Source organism: Poecilia mexicana, unplaced genomic scaffold (genome assembly GCF_051168715.1).
Source record: "Poecilia mexicana isolate PSO_F unplaced genomic scaffold, ASM5116871v1 scaffold_6, whole genome shotgun sequence".
NCBI lineage: Eukaryota > Metazoa > Chordata > Actinopteri > Cyprinodontiformes > Poeciliidae > Poecilia > Poecilia mexicana.
This window is the reverse complement of record NW_028263375.1, coordinates 21,602,323-21,624,716: the sequence shown is the minus strand read 5'-3', so window position 1 is coordinate 21,624,716 and position 22,394 is coordinate 21,602,323. Positions and strand designations below refer to the sequence as shown.

Genomic DNA, 22,394 nt, shown 5'->3' with positions numbered 1-22,394 from the left:
CGAACCTTGGATTTCAGCCCAACTAGAGAATGATTCCTTGCTTCACTATCTTGTTACTTTTGAGCTCTGCTTGCGACAAGAGTCTGTCAGACGTACAAGACGCTCCAAGACAAGAAAAGCATTTGAAGACATCATAGCTCCCAGATACAATTTTACCAGCATTTTAAAATCAAAGCGTGCGTGACAGACTGTGACATCTGTCAACATACCGTAGCAGCGGAGGATTAAATTTCATTTCCATTGTGAGTGAAGATAATTGCACTGTACGAAAAAGCAGCGCCATCACACACTCACTTAAGACCAACCTAGGGAAAAAAAAAGGACCAATCAGACAATTAAAAATATGCATTTTATTAAACCTTTCTGAGGCAATTAAAAAGAAAGTGTGTGAAGTATTGGAAAAGACAAACATGAAACAATAAATTGTTATGAAAGCAACAAATTCCTGGAGAAGACAGTTTCAAACAACCAGCAGATTTGCAGCTCAACATTTTGATAAATCCTGGTTGGTACTTTCATGTTCTGCTGTTCTTAGCTTTTAAATCAGCTTTGATTCTCTGGCATTCGTGAAGGGCAAACCGGTCTGATGTCTGGATGATAATTCTCTGGAAAAAGAATCAGAACAGAGAATCAGTTTAGCATATTTCCCACACGGTGATTGGTACTTTCAAGACAATTTTTTTTGCACTTTGAGAAATGTTGTGCAAAAATTGTATTTACAACATCGGGGCCCATTGCTACCTTCTCTGGACCAATGGTGTGAGAGAATTACTTTTGGAAATGAAACTCTTGACGCTCAACACTTTAAGTCTGACATGGAGCTAAGTTGCTTTCTAAGGAAAACCAGGTTTCTTTATGGATTCCTGATTCCAGTTGGGACAGAATTATTACAGTAAACCATCACGGGAAAAATATTTACCGAAGCACTATGTTAATGAAAACTGCACCAAGACCCATAATCTCACTCAGCCTTTGGCAATTTGCTCATCACTCAAACCACTCAAGTCCAAACAAACCACAAAGATTAATGTTTACCCCACAGCAGACATATTCCAGATCTGAATATCATTAAAACGTTATTTCAATAGATCAGTAATTTTTTAAATTATATACTTGTATGTAACATTCAGCACACAGAGTAATATATTTTACTTCTTCAATTTGATAATCATTTCTTATTGCAAATGTAATTACCATTTCACATTTTCTACCATCTATCGCCATCTTGAATTTTTGAGTTCTCCTTTTAGGTGCCAGTGTAACAATTCCACAAATAGTATGACAACTTTGAGCTTCCTGTACAGAAAACTAATATATATAAATATTTTTTTATGTACACCTTGATGTTCGATTTTACTTAAAATCAGAAGCAGTGCAATGGGGCCTGCACGCTATGAGCTGAGAAATGCTCAGATTAAACCATCAGTGTGTTTTGAGAATGAAGTTGTGGTGAAAGCATTTACTGTTTAAATGCGGGAAATGTTTTTTAGTCTGCATCTTTGAGCCAGTTCTTTCAGGCTCATTTGTTACAGAGCATAAAGAGTAATTAGTATGAGCAGGTTAGCCATGGTGGCTTTAGTCTACATGTGGTAACAGGCAGAACAAATCTGACACAAAACAGCCATTTAGTATGACCAGCAGTGTGGTTTTAACTAAAGACGGACTCTATAGATTCATTCAGCGTCACAGCAAAGGGGTCCCCGACGCTGGCGCCGCATTATAACTCATATAAGCAAGTCTTTGCAGACTTAAATGCCCCCTTCTAAGCACCAATGAACTGGGCCTATTCATTTTACCTGACATGAGTACAAAATGAAAGAAAGAAAAGAGAGTACTGTCAGTGCATACAAATACAACAGCAGCATAGAACATGGCAATCTCAAAGCTCCAAGCTTTTCAAGACTCAAAAGTGTGACTACATTTGTCCTCACAGTCGTATTTGATCAATAAAAACATTATCGAAAAGTGGACCTCTTTAGTCTGTTGAGATGTTTGTGACCGCTCCAGGTGACCAACTTCAGTCATCCGTTTTAGACGACACATCCTCTGCACTCAAGTTAAAACAGTAGGAGTAAATGGACTGAGTTTGTTTAGTCCTTGTCATTGGACATACTGACCAATGAAAGCACTCCTCACACTGAGGAACAGTCACGCCACGTACATCTTTAAGAGACAATACAAAAATTTCAGGAAAACACAAATGTTTGACAAAAAGAAGCAGGATTCCTCAAAATGTAAAGCTTTAATTAATATTTCCTGGAACAGCCGGTCCCAAATTTAGAAAATTAATAAAACGTTTTGATTTCAAAGCTGATAGAAATCTTATATCACATCGCACCAACAGCTACACACATTTAAAACACCCTTACGTTCTCCCTTTTCCTCTATTCTGACACTCATTTTGAATTTCCATAAATCCTTCAGACCCCTTCTAGAAGCTGAAAACGCATGATTAATTGAGCTAACAAGCAACTGAATAGGTGTAACTAATAAAGTAGCCTACAAGTTCTAAACGCAAATCTGCATCACTAGATTAACTTTATGAATTATAGAGCGAGTTGACAATACCTCTAGTTCAGTACAGAGCATTCGTAAACATCATTGGCCTGTGCCGACACCAGCTATCCGTTTTAGCTGCATTTGATATTAACTGTGCCTACTGAACAGTGTTATCCAACATAAACGGTAATTTATTTTAAAATATAAAATGACAAAACTATTTTACTGCCAAACAAGTTCCACCAAACAGACCAGACTGTATAGGTCTGAAGACAATAAGCTAAGGTTGGGGCGAAGCTCAAACAAGCGTGGTGGGAGGAAGGAAAAGCGAGACAAAGAAGAACACCCACCTCCAACGATGGTTTGACTTAAAAATACTGTTTGGTGATAAAACCAGCCAATAACTTACTGTTGTGTCTTTTGATGTCTGGTTAGTGCGTCCTTTCTTTGTATGGCTGATTATTTTTTACCAACAAATGTCTTTTTGACAACTTGGTGACAGGCTCCATCTTTCTAAAACAGAGACAATAGACTTAGTCATACATCACCAACCTTTACAGCACCATCTCCCCCCCATCCTGTCCTCAGCAGGTGTTCGCAGAACAGTATCAGATACAATCTAACATATGGGTACAGGAAGTAGAGGGAAGTTACTAAAGAACTCTAGCATGACTGTTTGTTTAAAACACGAGGAGCATAAGATCAGGGTGAGCTTTCAGGGCTTCTCAAACACAACGTTTTCCTTTCTCACTGTTCAGAGGATGTGAAACTAGGACCAACAGGATGCAAGAAACCGCCTTCAGTCCATGAACATGAAGTACGCTCTGCAAATGAAAATTTCTGCTGGAAGGTCACATACATCCCAGGACTTCCAGACTTGTTCAAGTTTTCAACATTCAATAAACTCTAACTTGAGAAAATTAATTTATATTTTACGATGGTTATTTTGTACACAATGCATTTGTTATTTGTCATATACAAGAGACAACCTTTCTTTTAAGATTATTGGGTTTTGTGATTTCAAATGAAAGTTGATCTTTGTTTCCGTGTACTGTGGAATGTAATTTCTATTTCATCCATAAAAATAATAAAAAAGACAAAACACTTTTGCAACAATATTTTTTTTTACCTGAAGACAGAAAATGGTCAAACATTCATGAATGATTTCATATTTTAGTAAATTGAATTGATGTACATTTATAAGCATCAAATGTAGTAAAACAAAATCTAAAAGATGTCAGATTAATAAAATTGTTTCTAAAACAAATGCATTCTAGAGAAAAGACTAAATAAACCTAAATTAAAATTTGCTGTTTAAGTTAAATTACATTTAAAACTGAGCCAGGTCTTGGCAAGTTACACATCCATGCAGGTGTAGAAAACGGCTTAAAAAGGGTCAAAAGTGTTGAGGGAAGAAAAAAAAGATGACAAGAAATACGACCATGTAATAAATAAATACCTCTACACTCCCTGGTCACCAGAGGACTTACAGTGTCTATTGTCCTTTTTTCGCCAGGCTCCATTTCCTTTTATATTTCTAACCTCCAAGGTGTTAGCATTACAGTCATTAACTGTGACCTTTTCCATTCACTGCACAGAGTTTCATTCAAACAAAACCTTTTCAGGAAGATTGAGGATGGGCAATGTCTTATGACACGTTTCTAGGCAACGTCTCACAAGCAATGCTTTTTCTATTTTTCAATAAGGAATGACACATAGCTTGTCACCTTGGGAGAAAAAAAGATAACTATTGCTCAAAGTAATTTATGGCCAACAAATCCAATCTAACTTCTGTGTACAGCTAGCATGAGGGGGACCCTTTTCTATTTAGCCTCCACAAGACATCTTGGCCGTTCTTCATTCAGGGATTTATTACTATTCACTAATTTACTGCAATATTTTATGCTAGCTTTAATAGGCCTTTTTCATAACCGGAAGTAACGTCTCCTGATGTGGGGCACTTCCCGTTTTTGCAAATCTATTAAAGAAAAAGAGGAAAATAAGGAAAAAGTCTCCTTTTCTCAAAATCTTTGCTTAATTTGACATCCTTTTCATTTGCTGATGCGAAGGAAGTCACCGTCGTGAATTCGCAAACCAATAAACTTGAAAAAGGACAAATTCTTGGACTTGAAGGTCTTTTGTTACCTTGATACTCACAGCTATCAGGGTAAGAAAAGACGTAGCTTAGCCTGTCAACCGCTAGGTACAAGATGAGTAAATACAACAATCATAATTAAAGTAGTCTACTTTAGTATGCTAAATTATTTGGAATATTTGAGGGAGACATGGCATAAACTTTTAAGTTATATTAGCATCGCGGTATGTGATTACCATTGCAATTTGTGAAAGAAAACATGCTAGTTATGAGATGCTAGATGATGCTTGATACTTGATGCAAAAGCAACAAAAGTTCAACACATTAGTACTGAGAAAAACAGCTGTGCGCGAATGGATGCCCAAATGTGGAAATTATATCAGATTTAATCTTTTTAATATTCTGAATAACATTTAATTTGAGCAAAACCTTTTTGCTAAACAGAATCTTAAGGAAATTTAGTAAAACAAGTTTTGCATTTCTTCTTCACGGAGCTAGCTCTGTTGGTTCTGCCAGGCTCTGACTGTTTGTGAGCCTGAAATGCTGGAGGCAGAGTCTTTGATCAAACAAACGCCGAGGTGTGGGATATCAGTGGGACTCTTTCTTTCTCCCCCTTTTCACTCGAGTGTGACCCGCAGAGTCTTGGCATTCACATTGTTAAAAGTTAGTACCGCTGAAGCCAGCTGAAATGCACACCAAACAACAGCCGGGAATTGCTGGGAATCAGGAATGATGTCATAAATAAAAGACTAGAATGGTGCAGGGTTTCAAGGGAATAGCAATCTGCAGACAGTGCGGAGGGTGCCGGGGCATTTGGCTAAAAGGTTAAATCAGCAAAAAGTGGATCCATTATGACATCATAACAATATTAGCAATTAAAGTGATCATATTTCAAACCAGCTTAGTGTGCCATCATGGAGTTTAATTGTGTTTGTCGAAAGACCGACCAGAAAACTAAGATTGATACCTCAAGCTTTTAGATGGAAGAATGGGAGAGTGATGTCCCTTCCATTAAATCTGCCCTTGAAGAGAAAAACGGGGCAATAATTTTGAGCACATTTAAAAAAGAAAAAGCAGAACTGATGATCTACGACACCACTTTATACTGCACTTCAAACTAGAATACTCTGTCATGTGGATGGATTTTTTCTCAAGACTACAGTGGCGAAAGCAACAAATAGCTTTTTAAGGGAGGCATTCATGTTTATTAAACATACATGCTGACCGGCGACAGAAATTTGACCATTTTTAATTTCCTGCGGAAAATCCCTGGACAGGCATTCTAATAGAAACCCCCACTGACAGCAAATACCAAACTCGTCAGCTGTGACTCTGAATCTGTAAACTTAACTAAAACATTGTGCGATTCATTCTGACTCTACCTTAAATAACAGGACACAGTGATTAAAGCGACACTTGACTGGCTTGGATTTGTGCGGATGGGTCCCTTTTGTGTGTCTTTGCACCAAACACTTCCACTGTTTTCACTGCCGCTCTGCTTCTTTGCATAGAATTTGTTCTGTCTGTGTTTGATCACTCATCCACCCTGTAACCTCTCAACACTGTTACATAACACCACAACACACAAACAAGGACATGAATGGGCTGGATATACGTTTCTCAAGAACCACATAGTTAGCAATAGAAAGAAATAGTGGGGTTCTTTTTAAGCTGTTCTCCGCTGCTAGAAGGATAAACAACACAAAAGCAAATTACTAAGTGTGCCATAAAACATGTGAACACAACCAGATTCCCCAGGTGGGAGGAGAAGAGAAGTGAGTACGACAGTGGCTCCCACACTGCTCAGCATACGACCCACAACACTGAAGGATCAGATGACAAGCCTCAGCCGACAAACGCACGACGAGCTCGATGCTCTTTTTTTTTTTTTTTTTCTCCAGCTAGTCCCCTTCTGGCAGAGAGCAGAGTCACGTGCGCACTGCCGCTATTTTGTGGGGAACATTCTGCCTAATTAGGTTAAGCTTCTGCATTTTAATTGCTGTCCTCATAAACAGCGGTTATGACTTTAACCCCCTCGCTGGATACAGATTTAGTTGCAGCTTTTCAACCCTGTATTTAACCTTTGTCGGAATTAATAAAACACCAGCATCTCTTAGTTAAATAATTACTACATCCTAAATAATTATTTGTATTGTGTTTGTAAAATGAAAGAATAAGAAAAAAAAAAAATCCAAAATGTTTTGGAATGTCATCCGAGGTGTGCCTTCGTTTTAATTTATATACACACACGCAGCTTCCATAAAAAAAAAAAAATGCAAAAAAAACCCAGTGCATTTAAAAATTCATTCTGAAACTACAACATAGAAAACATAAACATTATGTATTCAACATAAAACTAACCTGATGCAACGTGAATATGTGTTTAAACATGGAACAGCCTGTTCAAATATGACTGCCAAATAACTGGTTGAGCTAGTCACCTGGCACGTTTGTCAGTTTCGTTAATTTATGAGTTGCTTACGTTGAAAAACATGCCATCCTGCTTGCTGTTCTACTAAATACTTTCCTGAAAGAGGACAGACGGATGAGCATTTAACGTTGTCAAAACTGACAGCGAAACACGAACAATAAAACTAGTGATCGGTTGTGCAAGTTTAGGCACTTATCCCAATCCGTTTCCACTGTATCCAACAGAATACAGATTACTTAGGTAGAAAAGTACGCCAGAAAACGGTGATGCGAGAGGCAGTATTATAGCTGAACCTTCAGGGAAGACCTCTGTGGAAAAGAACCAAGAAGAAGGGATGGGTGGAAATTTCTCAGCATTACTTTTCAGAAAACCCAGAAGAAACTATAAATTATGTTTAACTTTAAAAGTTTTTACAGCTCCCAGCTTGTCTACAGAGAGAAAGGATTTCAATTCTACTGCTAATGTAGCGTTTTAGGAGCTTCAAGAGTTGGTTGAAATTATTTACTGCTGTTATGTTCTAAAACACAAATGAAACCAAAAGACATCCATAAAGGAACATAAATTATTTAGAGATTTTAAACAAATCGCTGCTATGTTTGTATGTCCTGCTGGGACACATCTTTTAGGCTTAATTTCATGAACGTCTGTTATCACGGATCTTTGCTGCATGTTTCTCAGCTTGGTATTGTTGTGGATGGTCAGTCAAAATAATGTTTATTAATTGAAATTGTGGCACCACAATGCATTTGAAGCAATAAGCAGATTTTAAATTATTACTCCAAGTGCATCGACTTCCTGGAAAATTCTTGAACAGGACAAAATGTTCAGAAGGTGTGTAGCTCACCAAGCAGGAAATTACAAGTTTATTTTTCCGCCCTGCTTAGATGCACGAGTGGAAAACTCAACAGGAGGCGTTTCACTTTCCTGAATTTGTGAGTCCGTCAGTCACACAAATTCATTTCATATTTGAAAACTAGAAACGCAACAATTTGCTTCCAGCTGTCACGTCGCTGGTCCGTGGCAGCACATATCATAAGAAAACCGTGGTTACTAATAGATTTATTGTATTTGCACCATTTATTTATGGACTTATTCAGTAAATAAAATTTTTTTGACGTGCTTTCTGAAAAAAAAAAAGTCGATTAATTAAAATGACACCTTTTCTAGACGAAACAAAATAAGATTTTACTATAATAATGCAAATTCAGAACTAATCTTATTTTTAAATAGCTTTCATTATATAAACAAAACCCTTCAAGTTGCACCCTTACCTTTTTGTTGTTCTCAATTGATGACTTAATCTAGAGATGATTGATCTGATCGATTGACCAAAGATTAATTGATTAGTGGCCATTTTCCTAAAAATCTGAGTTTTCTCTTGTATCAAGAGGGTCGTCCTCTAAGATCAGGGGTCCCCAAACTTTTTCCTGCGAGGGCCACATAGCTGTTCCTTTCTGTGGTCGGGGGCCGGTCTTAGTTTTTGCAGTTAAAAAAAACAAAGAAATTCTTATCGACGGGGGGGGGGTTGTTCTGTATTCGAAACTGTCGAGCGGGGGGGGGGGGGGTCTGTATTTGAAACTGTCGAGCGGGGGGCGGGGGAGACGACGACACATTCGCGCTTTTGGATAGATTTTTACCCAAAATGCAAATGGAAAAAACCGTGAGTGAAACGGTGACTGACGAGTATATATTCCATTGAGGGAAAGTAAGTTTCACATTTGCTCAAAAGCCCCCTGGTGGTTGAAGAAAAATCCACATATAAACTGGAAAATACAATATATGAAAAAAAACACTGAATGCTCTCTGGTATGAGCAGGCGGGCCGGATCCGGCATTGTTCAGGGGGCCGGACCAAATGACGTGGCGGGCCGGATCCGGCCCGCGGGCCGTAGTTTGGGGACCCCTGCCTAAGATGGTCGGCTTGTTTTGTTATAATACGCTAAATAAAAAAAACAAAAAAACGATCACATCGATATATTTTGACGGGTTTTTTGCGTCAGCTGACTGAATATATAAAAACTTGTTTTGCCCACACATTATTCAGACATATTTATGAAATACAACAAAAGAGGAACCCCTTTAGGTTGTTAAATAAAAAAAAGGGTAAAAATAACAAAATATGTGATACACATAACACTTAACCTAGTTTACAACAAATAATTTATAGTAGTGACAGCCCTCTAATTGCCTCCCCTGAAGTCCAACAGTTTTAAAGGAAATTGAGAGGAGGAAAACTGATCTTTGATGTGGGGGATTACAGTCTGAAAAACAAGCCCACTTCCTATAACCAAAGCCTTAAACAGGACTGACTGAATATTACGAGCTGCTCATTTGATTGTGTGAAACCTGATAAACTCTGATGTGGCTGCCTCTGCTTACCATACAGACTTTAACTCTGACCACAGCTTTCCATTACATCCGTCATCTCACAATAAAATAAAAAAAGCTTAACTCTGCAAGTTTGAGCTCTTTAATGACCATTTGGGTCTTCCCAGGGGTTGGTTTGGAAAATCATGACTATTAGAATTAAGCTAAGCAGTGCTGGCATTTTTAACATGTCCTAAAACGTTGCTCTTTTGGTACACATATCTTTCTAAAGAAATTGTCGATGAGGGTAAAAGCGAGTTTCCACACTCATTCTTATAGAGGTCAGGCTACAGTCTGTGGTGTATGGTTTCATATAAACCTTTGTTAAAGTCAAGTCAGCATGTTGTAGTATACTGTGCATTCAACTAAATGTCTTCACTGGATAAATAACTTACTCCGCAAAGGAGTAAGAGTTGGCTGCAGGGTCATGTCCAGCAGAGAGAAACTTTTTCTTGGAGTTCTTGATGTTCATTGTATAGAAGAATACACAGAGCTAAGTTTAGGATTAAGGGGATTTATTTTGTTTGTTGTTGGGAATCTACAACACAAGTGGCTGCAACTTTTCTTCAAACTCTTTGGCTTATTTTTATGCTTGAAATAAAACTGAAAGAATTGAAAAATCCTATAGCAGAAAGACATCATGCCTCCTTTGTTTTCCATGAGTGTAGAACAGCTTTCGAAATTTAAAGCTACTTGGAAAGCAAAAGTAACTTGTTAATCTTACCTGATGAGAGCTGCGTTGAATGTTTCATGGGGTTCTCCACTTTGAGAAGCACTGGTGGGTTGGGGACTCGAGGGAGTGGTGGAGGAGAGAATCGCACTGGAGTTAGGATTCTGGTCCACTGAGCTCCTCTCATTTCGAGGAAGACGATGAGATTTCGCTCTGGCATGAGTACGGATGCGGTTGCTACGACGATGAGCCACTTTGCCAACAGACCCTGCACCAGATCTCTCAAAGGTTTGCTGATATCTTCAAACAGAAGAACAAAGAGTAGGTTTACATGAGCTCCCAAATGTTTGTTCAGCAACTGAAATTTAGATTAATACATACGATAATTATTTTTGCTTTAAAAATCCCCATGAAAAAAAGAAAAAAGAAAAGGTTCCTCTAAGAATGACAAATTTCAAGCTCACTGCAAGACACCAGGGAGGAAAACTGGATGGCATATTCTTCAACTCCATGACGGCAAAAACACGTGAAATTGTCAGACTTTCCTTTGTGTCACTGAAAAGTTACAGTCAAAGCATCAGAAAGCCCAACAAGTCACAGACTATTGGAATGCAGGACATGAATGCATAGATCCTGAAATTCAAGGATTTTTGGTTTTAAAAACGTTTGGAAAAAACTATTGTCTTAATCTTTTGGGTGTTGCGTTGAGGTAAAATGTCCCAATATTGTTGGGCCTTTTTCTTTTAATTATTGTGAGACTGTACGAGCTGCTGTCAGTTAACTGTTAAAACAACCCGTTTGTGGTTTGCTTGCATTAAATGTAATCGTACTGTAGATTATTTTTACTTTCTAAATAATTTCTCAACTTGAGTCGAGTTATTTTTATGTACTGGAAAGAACCATCAGTCAAGTTAAAATATTACACCACCCCACACAAAGAAAGCTATGGCAAAATGGTGGTGGACAAATTCATTAAATGCAGTTTTACTACAATTATAAGTACGCAGTCAAACATCTGTCATGTTTTCTGAACCCTCATATGGTTTTTTTAAGTTCCTGGCATTCTTTTTAACATTGAAGCAAGCTGACGATTGTCCTGTTGCCTCCTCTTGTCTACAGCTAATTTGCCACACAATAACAATAATCCCTTTTGTGACCCCCGATGACCCACCGCATGCTTCAAATAACCTGATCCACTCGACACAAAGAGCAAAGCTGCGAGGAATTACAAGCATTCTTGAAGCATGGGTGCAACTTTGTGCATACATTCACACAGGGGAGGATGCACAGATAAATACAAACACACAAACCACTCAAAAGGTACCGAATGTTTCTGCTGTCTGCCATGTGCTGACAGGGCAAAAGGAGCAGCATTACAATGAGAAGATTAGAGGACTATTGAGAAATTCTGAATGTGGCTGGAAAACTGACCCGCTTTATCAACAACAACAAAAAAAACAGGAAGACTTTGTGGAATAGCAGAAATTTTTAACATTACTGAAACAGCTTCCATGGCTCCAGGAAGATCATATAAATGATCCCTTCCATAAGCGTGCATCTTCACACGTAGCAAGCCTGATTTGCAAGCAAACAGCTGCAAAGTGTGCATCGTGTGGGAATCAGAGAAACATTAAATGAAAATAAATTAACAGGAAACAAACAAATCATGAAGGATTTGCATGTTTTTATGAGCAAATGTGCGTCTGTGCTGCCATTTTCCAGATAATTGGACAAAATATTAGAAAACAATAGAAAAATGTTTACTGAATAATTCAAAGTTAATGTATAGAACTTGGTTTATATAGGCCTTTGTTCCAATGTTCTGATCAGCGGCCAGCTGACCAACAAAACCTGGAAAAGATGAACTCTTAACTCAGATTTAATCTGAGGTTACATCACAGAGAAAAGGGAATTTACAGCCCTTATAGCTGAAGGGAAAAAAGCATATATTGTGGGAATCAAGATTGAGCTACTTTAGTGAGAAATAAAAAAACGTTGACGATGAAAAGTGAGACAGTCATATAAATTACAGCTGGGGCAATAAAAAGGATCATAAAATGCTGAGAAAACGATTTATGGCATCATAAACATTAAATGAGCATGAGTTTCAGAAAGCTTTACTATATGTTTCATGTGCTTGATGATTCTTGTCTAGTCCATATTTTTTTCATATGAAACATCCACATATGAAGAAAACAGCAGCTGAAATATGTTGGTACTTAGGAGTACTGCTAAACCCAAAGTCAAATAAGAATAATGCTTTCATAAGTGTATTGAAAATAAGTAGCAGCAAGTTTGTTGTTTCATGCTTGAAAAAATTAAATGTTCTAACCTTTCACTTTTCCCACAGCCAGCAGGTTTGTTCCCAGTAACAGGGGCTACAGCCACCTCTCCACCGCCCCCTTGTCCTTCAGGCTGGTGGATGCTACTTTTCTGCTTGCTCTGCCTTTTCAATCTCACCTAAGAAAAAAGACAAAAAACTGAAATAAATCCCATATTGTTAAAGACAGAAATATTGGGACGTTCAATATTCATTAAGTCTGGCAAAATGAAATGTATCAATTTCCTCCTTGTTGTGTTTATTAACAGTCTCTTTGACTGGTTTGTGCAACTCTAAATACTGACGGAAGCACAAATCCATTAGAAAGAGTTGTATTTGAAAAGTGTACTAAAACCGTATAAATGTCATTGATTATTTTGTCATATTTTAACAACTTATGTAGTTCCACTACATAAGTTACGTAGTGACAAATTAATCTCTTGTTCTTGAATGTTGTTTTTCCAATTCCAGACCATGTAAACTAAATCTAAATCGCCCAACAAAGGAAGAAATCTATGATCAACTTCTAGACCACCATGCGACTCCAAAGGGCAATCACAGCCACAGTTTACAAGTTCGTAACAAAATAATTATATAAAGCCTTGGTTTCATACACTCATAATCCTTTGAGTAGCAAGCTGAAGTATCAAAGTGCATTTTCTGGGGGCTGAACTTGGAAAGACCTTGCAAAGCAACCAATTTATGTGGTAATTGGTGGCATTTCATAATGTTGCTGCACATGCAGCATCTTGTCTGAATGTCTGAGGAAAAACGGTGTTATTACTCTAATGCCATTAAACTGCACTGAATTCAGCAATAGCTTTTGAAAAAATCATTTTAAACCCATAGCAACTAGCTTTAGCAAATCACAGACATTGTATAACTACACAATTTTAAATTACGTGATTTTCAGGAGCAAGTATTCTCCAACACTTGCAGTTTTATAATCATAAGCCCTTTGTTGTCAAATATTAGGAAAGATCAGCTCAATAATAGGATAAGCCATGTTGTGTCAAAATGTTTTAAGTCACATGCTAACTTTGTGCGATTTTCTCACTCAAGCCTGTTTTGGCTTAAGCTCAAGGCATTAGACCCTAAAGTGAGCAGAGTTTTTTAAAAAAAACATAATTTGACTGATTCTTTGAGGTTTGTTGGAGGCATTTAAACTCCTCTGAGGATCAGAATCGATTCAAGAGCTAAAAATAATCTTTACTGTTAAAGAAAGAGATTTTAATAATAAAGTCTCGGAAAGCCAGAGGAGAAGGAAACATCCTTCCTGGGAAATTAGGCTAAAAGCCACACCCTATAAAGCAGATGTTGAAGAACAACATTGTTAACCTACACACTTGCAGGCCACTTTATTAGGTACAACTGTTCAACAGCTTACCACAAACAGCAGATTGTGGCAGCAAGCAACGCACTTAGGCATCAAGACTGTGCTGAAGTTCAAAGAACTCCAGCGTGAGGAAGAAAGGAGATTTAAAGTCAGTATAAACTTCACATGGTTACTGACGCCAGACGAGATGGTCTGGGTGTTTCAGAAGCCGCTGGTTTACTGGCACTTTCACACAACACCATCTCTTAGGCTTACAAAAAGAAAAAGGAATATAGATAATGCAGACTGGTTTGAGATGATAGAAAGGTAACAGTAAATAATACAACCAGTTGTAACCAATCTCACAACATGTGAAACCTTAAAGCAGATTGCCAGAGCTGCTGAGGAGCATAATGGGTACCAGCTCCTTTCAGCCAGGAATGAGAAACTGAAGCTACAAATCACACAAAATCACTTGGAAAAAAAATTGTCTGGCCTTATGAGCCTCGGTTTTTAATGGAAATATTCAAAATATTGAATAGAAAAGGAAAAGCAGCAATCCATCCAGCCTCATTTCAACTGCTCAAGCAAGTGGCCGTGGTCTAACGGTGAGGATTTTGACGACACGCTTTGATTTGAGAAATATTTCAGATTCCTTTTTTTAAGGAGCTAAGGCAGTTCTAAACACAGTTGTATCGGCTTTGTTAAATAAGCTTTTGATTAATTGAAACTAAAAAAGAAGCCAAGAAGGTTCAGCAAACTGGTTTGGCACAAACACTAGTAATGGTGTTACTTGGAGTGTCCAACACCTCCGGTATTCCTATGAATGCACCACGGTTTTTTAATGCAAGGAAAACAATAACAAAAAGTAATATCCAGCTGAAAGGTTTTGTGCTTTAATTGTTACATATTCGTGGTTATTGTGATGACAAATGAGGCAAATAGCCTGCTTCTTGTTTTTATGCAGAGTTAAGCAAATCGGCTGCTTGCTGCACCGTTGTACTGACCAAGCAGATAAAAACTAAACAATGAGATGCATGGATAACATTTTCACCTGAGCTTGTGTAAATGAAGCCGAGGCTCGTCTCCGGAACACGCGGCCAGGACTCCGGCGTCTCGGCACAGCCAGTGTTTGTGAACGCTTCTCCTCAACTCCCTGCCGACCCAAAGGGCTGAGAAGGTACCGGTGCGCCATGCGCAGCACACGGGTCAGCAAACTCACACCCCCTGGAACTGTGTCTGCATGTGGAAACACCGTAGATTGTTATTCATTTAGGTTCTCTACCATTGAAAAGCTTTTGAGTTGCAGGGATCCAAACTGTAGGAAATCTAACTGAGGAATAATATTTGTCTCATTTCCCAAGCAATTATTGTTGAGCACCAATTAGCTACAGTGAACCGACAGCAACAGTCCAATGCAAAGTTATTTTCACAAAACGACTCATCATTCCACTACAGGATAACCCCCACTGACACCGCTCGGTGAGCGTACAGTACACGTACTTTGGTGTGTGAATGTGTCCTTGTTGTACACAAATGAATGTTATCAGTTCCTCTCCATATTTACACAGGGGGGAAGAATCTGTCTGCTTAGGCAAGCTGTGAACACAAAGACTCACTTGTCCCGTCCCTCATGCACACAGTCATGGTCTCTACAGCATATATCTCCTGTTTATGTTGAGGGATATTTATGCCACCACTTTCAGAAAGGAAGCCAAGATCTGGTGCTTCCCCCATCTCAACTGATAACAGCAAACTGGTACCGAGATTGGATTGTGATTTATTTGGTTTTCTTTAACACTGTGCTTCAAAACAGACCCAATTTTGGGTCCTGCAAGCACTTCTGCTAACAAGATCAATCTAAGCACATGCTATACAATAGCCAGTATAGGCATATTGCACATCTATGTAACGAGCAACAGCTCATCTAAATGATAACATTTTCTACCTCAACACCCAGCTCAAACACTAAGCATTTAAAAACAAAACAAAACAAAAGAAAAACATAATTTGGCACTAATTTGTGCAACACGGTCCTGCCCACACAAACTACCAATCAGATTAAAACCCAGACTCTGTCTTGAGATTGCACACTACTGCACTGCAATCCCTGCCATATTCAAGCTCAAGAGGGTATAATAGGTTTATGTTTGCATTGGATATAGACTTTAAAGAAAGCATGAAATAAAGCCAAACTGTTTTTAACCATAAATTCAAAACATATGCTTTATATTAGTCATTTTGTATCAAATAAAAAAAAAAAATGAAAGCCAGAGTCCTAAGCTTTTATCAAAACACATCAGTGATCATTCAGATGTGGCTACAGACTGAAAATGTTGAGTTTTCGATTCTGATATTTACACCGACACTTGCTACCACTGATGCCTTATAATACAACCTCCTTAGGAGATTATCTCTAAGGGAGGTGAGTGATGTTCTTTTCTTAAAACCAAGCCCCTTTTTAACACCTACACAAGAAAATATAGTAAGAGAGTTAAAGAGAGGATGAATAACCTTCTCGCTGAAAGGGACCTGATGAAACCTGTGAGTGCCTGTAGCCTCTAAAACCAATGTTTACCAGCTGCCTCCGTCTTTATTCTCTCCATAATATGGTGACAAAGACTTTGGATAAAACATTACAAAGAACTGTCTGGTAGAAGAGGTCCGACTGAAAAGCACCGGTGAGCAAGCTTGTACTTGTTAACTTAAAAATAAAACTTCACTCGTTGACAAGCTCAAATGACTTTCTGCCACTAAAATCCTCTCATCTTTCCAGAAAACATTTATTTAATTGGGTAGCTGAAGCATAGAGTAATGCATGAACAGACTCTAAAGCAAAACAGGAGACGGAACTAATGTATACATTAAGTGTAGATGTATATAAAGACATTAGCTCACCTTTTTCAGAAGTTTTCTTGGCTCCAGATTTTGAAAAATGTCGTGTCTCGTTTCCTGTTCCGACTTGGTTGGATGCGTCCTGGGGGTTTTCCAACTTTTCTGCAAAAAATAAAACCAATACCAACTTTTTGTACAGATGTCTTGGATCAAAGCAGTATTTTTGCAAAAATGCATTCACATGAACTTGTTCATGAGTTTATATATTTAAGAACTTTGCACTAAACAGAACAGTTTTTCCATGTTTGTGAACATTTTTCATTACTGCTGTTGGTTTTTAGCTATACAATAACTACAATGAGAAAAACAAAATGCTTTGAAAAGTATCTCTGTGTTGACTAGATGGCATTAATCCTTAGAGGGATGGGTGACAAGATCCTACACTTTTGTATAAGTGGGTCAAAATCGACCTGTATTAGAATCGATGTGTTTTAGGGATAATTGTCCTTTTGGCTAAGGACAATCATTTGTAATATAAAAGTTGGATGCATTTGTAAATCAATATACAATGGATGTGGAGGAAGAAGAGTCGATTATAATCGATGTTGCTTGAAGTCAGTGGCAGACTGGTATAATCAATATGTTATTACTGTGCTTGATTTATCAAAAATACATGGACATACTATCAATCAAGCTTTCAATCTTTATTTAAATTTTCGGAAAACGTCTTGGGATTTACATTAGTTCTAAGCTAAAATGGTAAAATTGACAGATAAACACTGTTAATACCAGTATTAATCTTTACAATAAACAAGTTTTACTTTTTAAAACGAATCCTTGACATAAATAAACCTTTTGATTATATATAATTTACTGAATGACCTGCACCTAGCATTAAATGTATTAGCTATATTGTATCAGATTAGGACATCTCTAGCAAGAGGTTAACAAACAAACTATCAAATCAGCATTTCATAAATTCTGAGACAATTTTCCACAAGAACAAGGCAAAAATTGAGGTTGACAATGTTGGTAAAGAAAATCTTGCTCTGGTTAAATATACAAGTGTCTCAGCACTGACCCTCAAACATATCCCACTGCACATCTAAGACAGATTTACATGATCCCCAGTTTAACATTGACAAGGATTTTCTTCTTTTTTTCACAAAACTATGCCATTGTATTAGGAAAAATGCATTCACTTATTTTTAAATCTCTGATGCTATAATGATTTTAGGGCATCACCACAATGATTTCTGTTTTCGAAGTCAAATACCGGCTTTGTCCTTCCGTCCAGATAAGACATTTGTGTTAGACTTTATCTAAATCTCTATAACATTAAGAAGGTCAGAATATGATCTCAGCTAAACATAGTTTTTTGCTTTAACCATTGTTGATCAAACATTGACAAATATGTTATGCAGAAGATTGAATTTCTCAAAGTGTAGCTGGCAGTCATAACTTGGATGCATGTCTGATTGTAGGTGTGCATCACAGCAAAAAGAATGGTAAATGGTCTGTACTTGTATAGCACTTTATCAAGTCCAGAGGACTCCAAAGCACTTCATTCATGTACACATTCACAAGCTTAAGGGATGACGTACTCCTCTAATTTCCATATGCCTGAACAGGGGTTTTGAGGATAAGGCCTTCCTTTGCCAAACAGGAAGAGACGATGATAAAGTGCAGCGTCTACAGGCCTAATGCAAGGTCTTTGCAGAATTTTGACTAGGGTCATCTTTGATGTTAAAGCGACTCAGTTTCCCAGACACACCCTCCCCTTTTCCTATAGCCCATGGCTCTCACCCTCTGCCTCATGTCTCCTTCCCTCCCTCCCTGCGATCCATCTCAATCACCGTCAGACATCAGTTAAGGAGGGGTTCCCTTCCACAGCAGAAATCAAAACACCGACGTGTCACAGCATGTCTCCAGTCAACCACCCAAAAACCAACCAAGATGGTCTGAAATAACATGGCAAATAATTTGAAACTGTAGGACTAAAAAAGGCATCCACCACAACTGAATACGCATAAATACGCAGCCTCGCTTTATGAAGCGTCTTTGCAGCTGACGAAGTGCTTTAACAGCATGCAATTTACAGTAAAATCACGGTTACAAGGGAGCAAGTGGGTTTATTTGGAAGTTCATTTTCAGTACTAGCGTGCAGTTGCCTCTTCTGAGCTCTGGTGCCAGTAGGACTGTCGGAAACAAACAAGAAACAAATATACATGTTTAATATTTGTTTTTGCTGAAGACTTAAATCCAGACAGTGGAAGTATTAACACGGGTGAGCTCACCTGAGCAGTTTCTGTATGACTCAAGTGGGTAATGAGTAGGCCTGCGTGAATGTGTGACTATGTAGGAGTGATTTATTGTTGAAGCTAAGCCTTCTGCAGGCACTTCTGCCCTCACTAGACTTGCCACCCAGCAGCCAGACACTCAGTCAGTCCTCCTCAAACAACTTTAATTAAAGTAAAACTGAAAACAACTTTTTGTTTCATCACACAAAACAAGCTGCACTCAGCATGTCATAAAATGTCACAGAATAAAATGCAACACTACTCCTGGTCCATAGACAGTATTTGCTTACTATTAGAAAGATCCCGGGTTCATGAAACCAAGCATAGCACAATGAGTTGAGTCTTGACAAGGTCTATTTTAATATCAGAGGACTACCAGCTCCAATTTACAACATGCCTGGCCCTGCCATGCAATTAGTCGCACTAAATAAAATATGAAAACATGAAGTCAAAGGTTTTGGTCAGAACTACAGAGGTGGATAATGGAAGGTTGCTACAGGGATATTAATCTGCTGATTGTTCAAATATATTTCCAATTAGGAACAACACAGTCATGACGTAGAAACTAAAATCATGCCACTTATCGCTATTATGGTAAAGTTGTTGTTACAACAATCCACAAACCGCAGAAGGAAAAATGAAAATTAGAGAGCAATTAGATTGTTACGCATTTTATTTCTAATTTCTGTGTGACCACAGTGATAAATCTTGGTTATCATACTTTGAGAACCTCATAGCCCATATTACCTGCATATGAAACAGAAACGGTTATAGCACTCAACAGGGGAAATGCAACTTATTTGACAATCGTTGTCATGTTGGCGTAGGATAAAAAGTTTCTCTGCAACTGTTAATGCTGTAACACCCTGATTAATAAAATTCCCCAGAAGTATTTTATGACAACTGTAAAACCTTTTTGAGACAAGATTTTTGTCTTATTACTTCAAACACTTTTAAGAGACCCACTCATGTCATATAGGAAAACAAAGTTGACAACATAACTTATTGCAAGCCGTTCCTTTCTTCCCGTCTTTCCTTTTCAAAGTAGAAGATTACTGCATTGTTATTCTACGGTTTTTGGGTGCGACGAAGGTCTCTGGATTATCCCCACACATCATTTAAAAACCATAATTCATTGGGGTATTGGCTAAGGATCAAAGAAAATCCTTCAGATGATTTAATCTTGGATCCCGCTCAGTCGCTGTAACTCAGCCAGTTGGGAATATGATAGGTGTTTCCAAACACAGCGCAGTCCTGTTGATCAGGTTCTTCAGTTCCACTAAATCAAAACATAGATACTGGGCAGCACTGGTTTAGTGCCATTAAGGCTACAGTATGCAACTGAATGAACTGAATAAAAACAAAAAACATTACAGACTTGTTGAAACTGTCACTATGCGGTGACAGTTTGGTGTGAGACAAATAATCTGTGAAAACCTTTAGCACCTTATGCATCACCATCTGTGCCAGGTGTGTGCTTCAGTGACAGTCTGTCCAGCAGGATGGATATCTAATTGGAATGAAAATGATCCAATGAAGACATTTTGTCCAGTCTTAATTTAGTAGAGCATCTACTGTTAGAGTAGGATGATGGCTTTTTAGAAGGAGTTGAAACGAGGCCTCACTTTGTAACCAAAAAGACAAATAACTTTACCTTCAAATTAAAAGCTGGTCTTAAAAATAAGGCATCGAACATACATTAATGTTGTGGAATTTTAATGCATTTTTAATTGCTACTATTTGTTAAATATATTTACTTTTAAGTTGCATTTCCTTAGATGTCGGCATGGCAGCTGAGACAGGTTGTCATACTGTGATGCATTTACTTTTATGAGGACCGGAGCATGGTTCCTATCAGACAACTTAACCTATAATCACTGGAAAAGCTGCACTGTATCTACGACATGGCACACAAACCACTTATGTCGACTTAAAACTAACAAATAAAAACATATGATAAAATCCTGAATGACGCACCGTTGTAAATGCTAGAGTCGGTGAGCTCAGTCTGGAGCTTCCTCTGTGACTCAGGGATTTAATGAGAAGGTATGAATGACAACGGGTGTTTTACTGCCCACACTCTCTTTCTCTCCGAAAGATCAGTTTCGGATAACGCAGCACTCTGCTGATTCTTCAATGTCCAGCCATTAATGCTGATGACACGCAGCCGTTTGAAGGTTGTGTTTTAGTGCGTTTGAAGCTCTGACGTCCTCTGGGACAGAACACCTGTAGCTCGGACTGAAAAGCTCTGATGCAAGGCCTGGGATCAGCAGATCCTGTAGCCTGGGAATTCACTGACACTGCTCCATGGCAGCTTTGAGGTGCTGATCATTTAGAGAGGGAAAGAGAAAGTAATGAAGATTGGAAATTTCCCCGAGGAATAATAGAAAACATCAAGACAGTTTCTCCTACTCAACCCTGCCTCAGAATACCCAAGAAAACTCTCCTCATAATCAATTGAAAACTTATATTAGAATAGATGCAACACTGAAGAAAGCAATAATGAGATTTTACCTCAACAAACAACAAATTGAAGGTGAATTTCAGGTCTAAGTGGGGTCAAATTCTGACTTCTCTTGTATTATTTATGTTTGAGAATCCATGGAGCCATTTGTATAGGACTGAAATTACAGGAAAATGTTATACAAGTGGTTAAAAAAAAAAAAACATGAGATATATCTGACATAGCACAAGTCATCTTTGAAAATTTTATCAAAAAAATAAGACGAGGTCAGTTTTCCCTGATGTCCACAAGGTTAAAAGTTGTCCATGTTTCAGATTCGCGGACATGACTCAGCTTGTGGTCATCACATCCCTGCCTCAGCAGATTGTTTAAAGAGAAAATACAATCTGTTAAATCTTTTACAATTAGAAAGAAAAAGAAGATGGAGACGTGAAAGGCTAGAGAAAGTGATGAGATGCAGAAAGAAGGGGAAAACTCCCAAAAGAAAAGAAACAAGATGTTAGAAAAACAAAGCAGGATGCTCAGATGCTTTCGCGTTTGTAAAGATTATGCTGATGTAGCCTACTTTCTAAATTAAACATACAGAAACCTCCCTACAAAACAAAAGAAATGAAGCACTTCTCCCTCATTCACAAAATAAAAAAAACATTTCATACAGTACATATAAAGTTGTATCTCTTTTTTCCCCCATAAGGGTGGTTTCTTAGCCCTGGACAAGTTTTATTTTGTAAAAGTGATGGCAAAAAATGCTCTTTGGGTTGAAAAAACTGCTGATCCTTGAGTTAGATGAGTTAAATTGTCATAAAATCACTTTGATCATTTAAAAGTCCTAATATAAGGACCTTATTTTAGGACTTTTTGCCTTTCAACATGACTGAATGAAACAAATGTAGGTGGAAAAAAAATGTTGAAAAAAATCTATAGTATAAAGGCACACAAAGGTGTCTATAGTACAAAGGCAGTTATTTGTCAGCCAGTCTATCTTGGCCTTTCCTTATAAATACATGAATAAATAAATAAAATTACCAACAGATGTGGGCTGGAGGTGTGAGCATTTAGTCATTTTATCCATCTGGATCATCATGAACATCAAAGTTTG

At 37.9% G+C, this 22,394-nt stretch overlaps 1 protein-coding gene across 3 annotated transcripts in view; it reads right to left on the bottom strand.

The window, feature by feature from the left end:
• Window positions 1-335: 335 nt before the first annotated feature.
• The window catches only part of LOC106931118 (uncharacterized), a 42,339-nt gene continuing 20,280 nt past the window's right edge, over window positions 336-22,394 (bottom strand). The window contains exons 11-16 of one of the 3 annotated variants that reach the window (XR_001421006.2): window positions 16,595-16,693; window positions 14,751-14,935; window positions 12,394-12,521; window positions 10,116-10,361; window positions 2,909-3,008; window positions 336-605 (exon numbers count right to left, since the gene is read on the bottom strand). Coding sequence is in view for 2 of the 3 variants with exons in the window: in XM_015009059.2 (XP_014864545.2) it covers window positions 2,931-3,012; window positions 10,116-10,361; window positions 12,394-12,521; window positions 14,751-14,935; window positions 16,595-16,693 (740 nt within the window). In the remaining variant the exon portion in view is untranslated. Of the gene's footprint in view, window positions 606-2,908; window positions 3,013-10,115; window positions 10,362-12,393; window positions 12,522-14,750; window positions 14,936-16,594; window positions 16,694-22,394 lie in introns of all 3 variants that reach the window. The other 2 variants (XM_015009059.2, XM_015009068.2) reach the window with 2 other exon arrangements.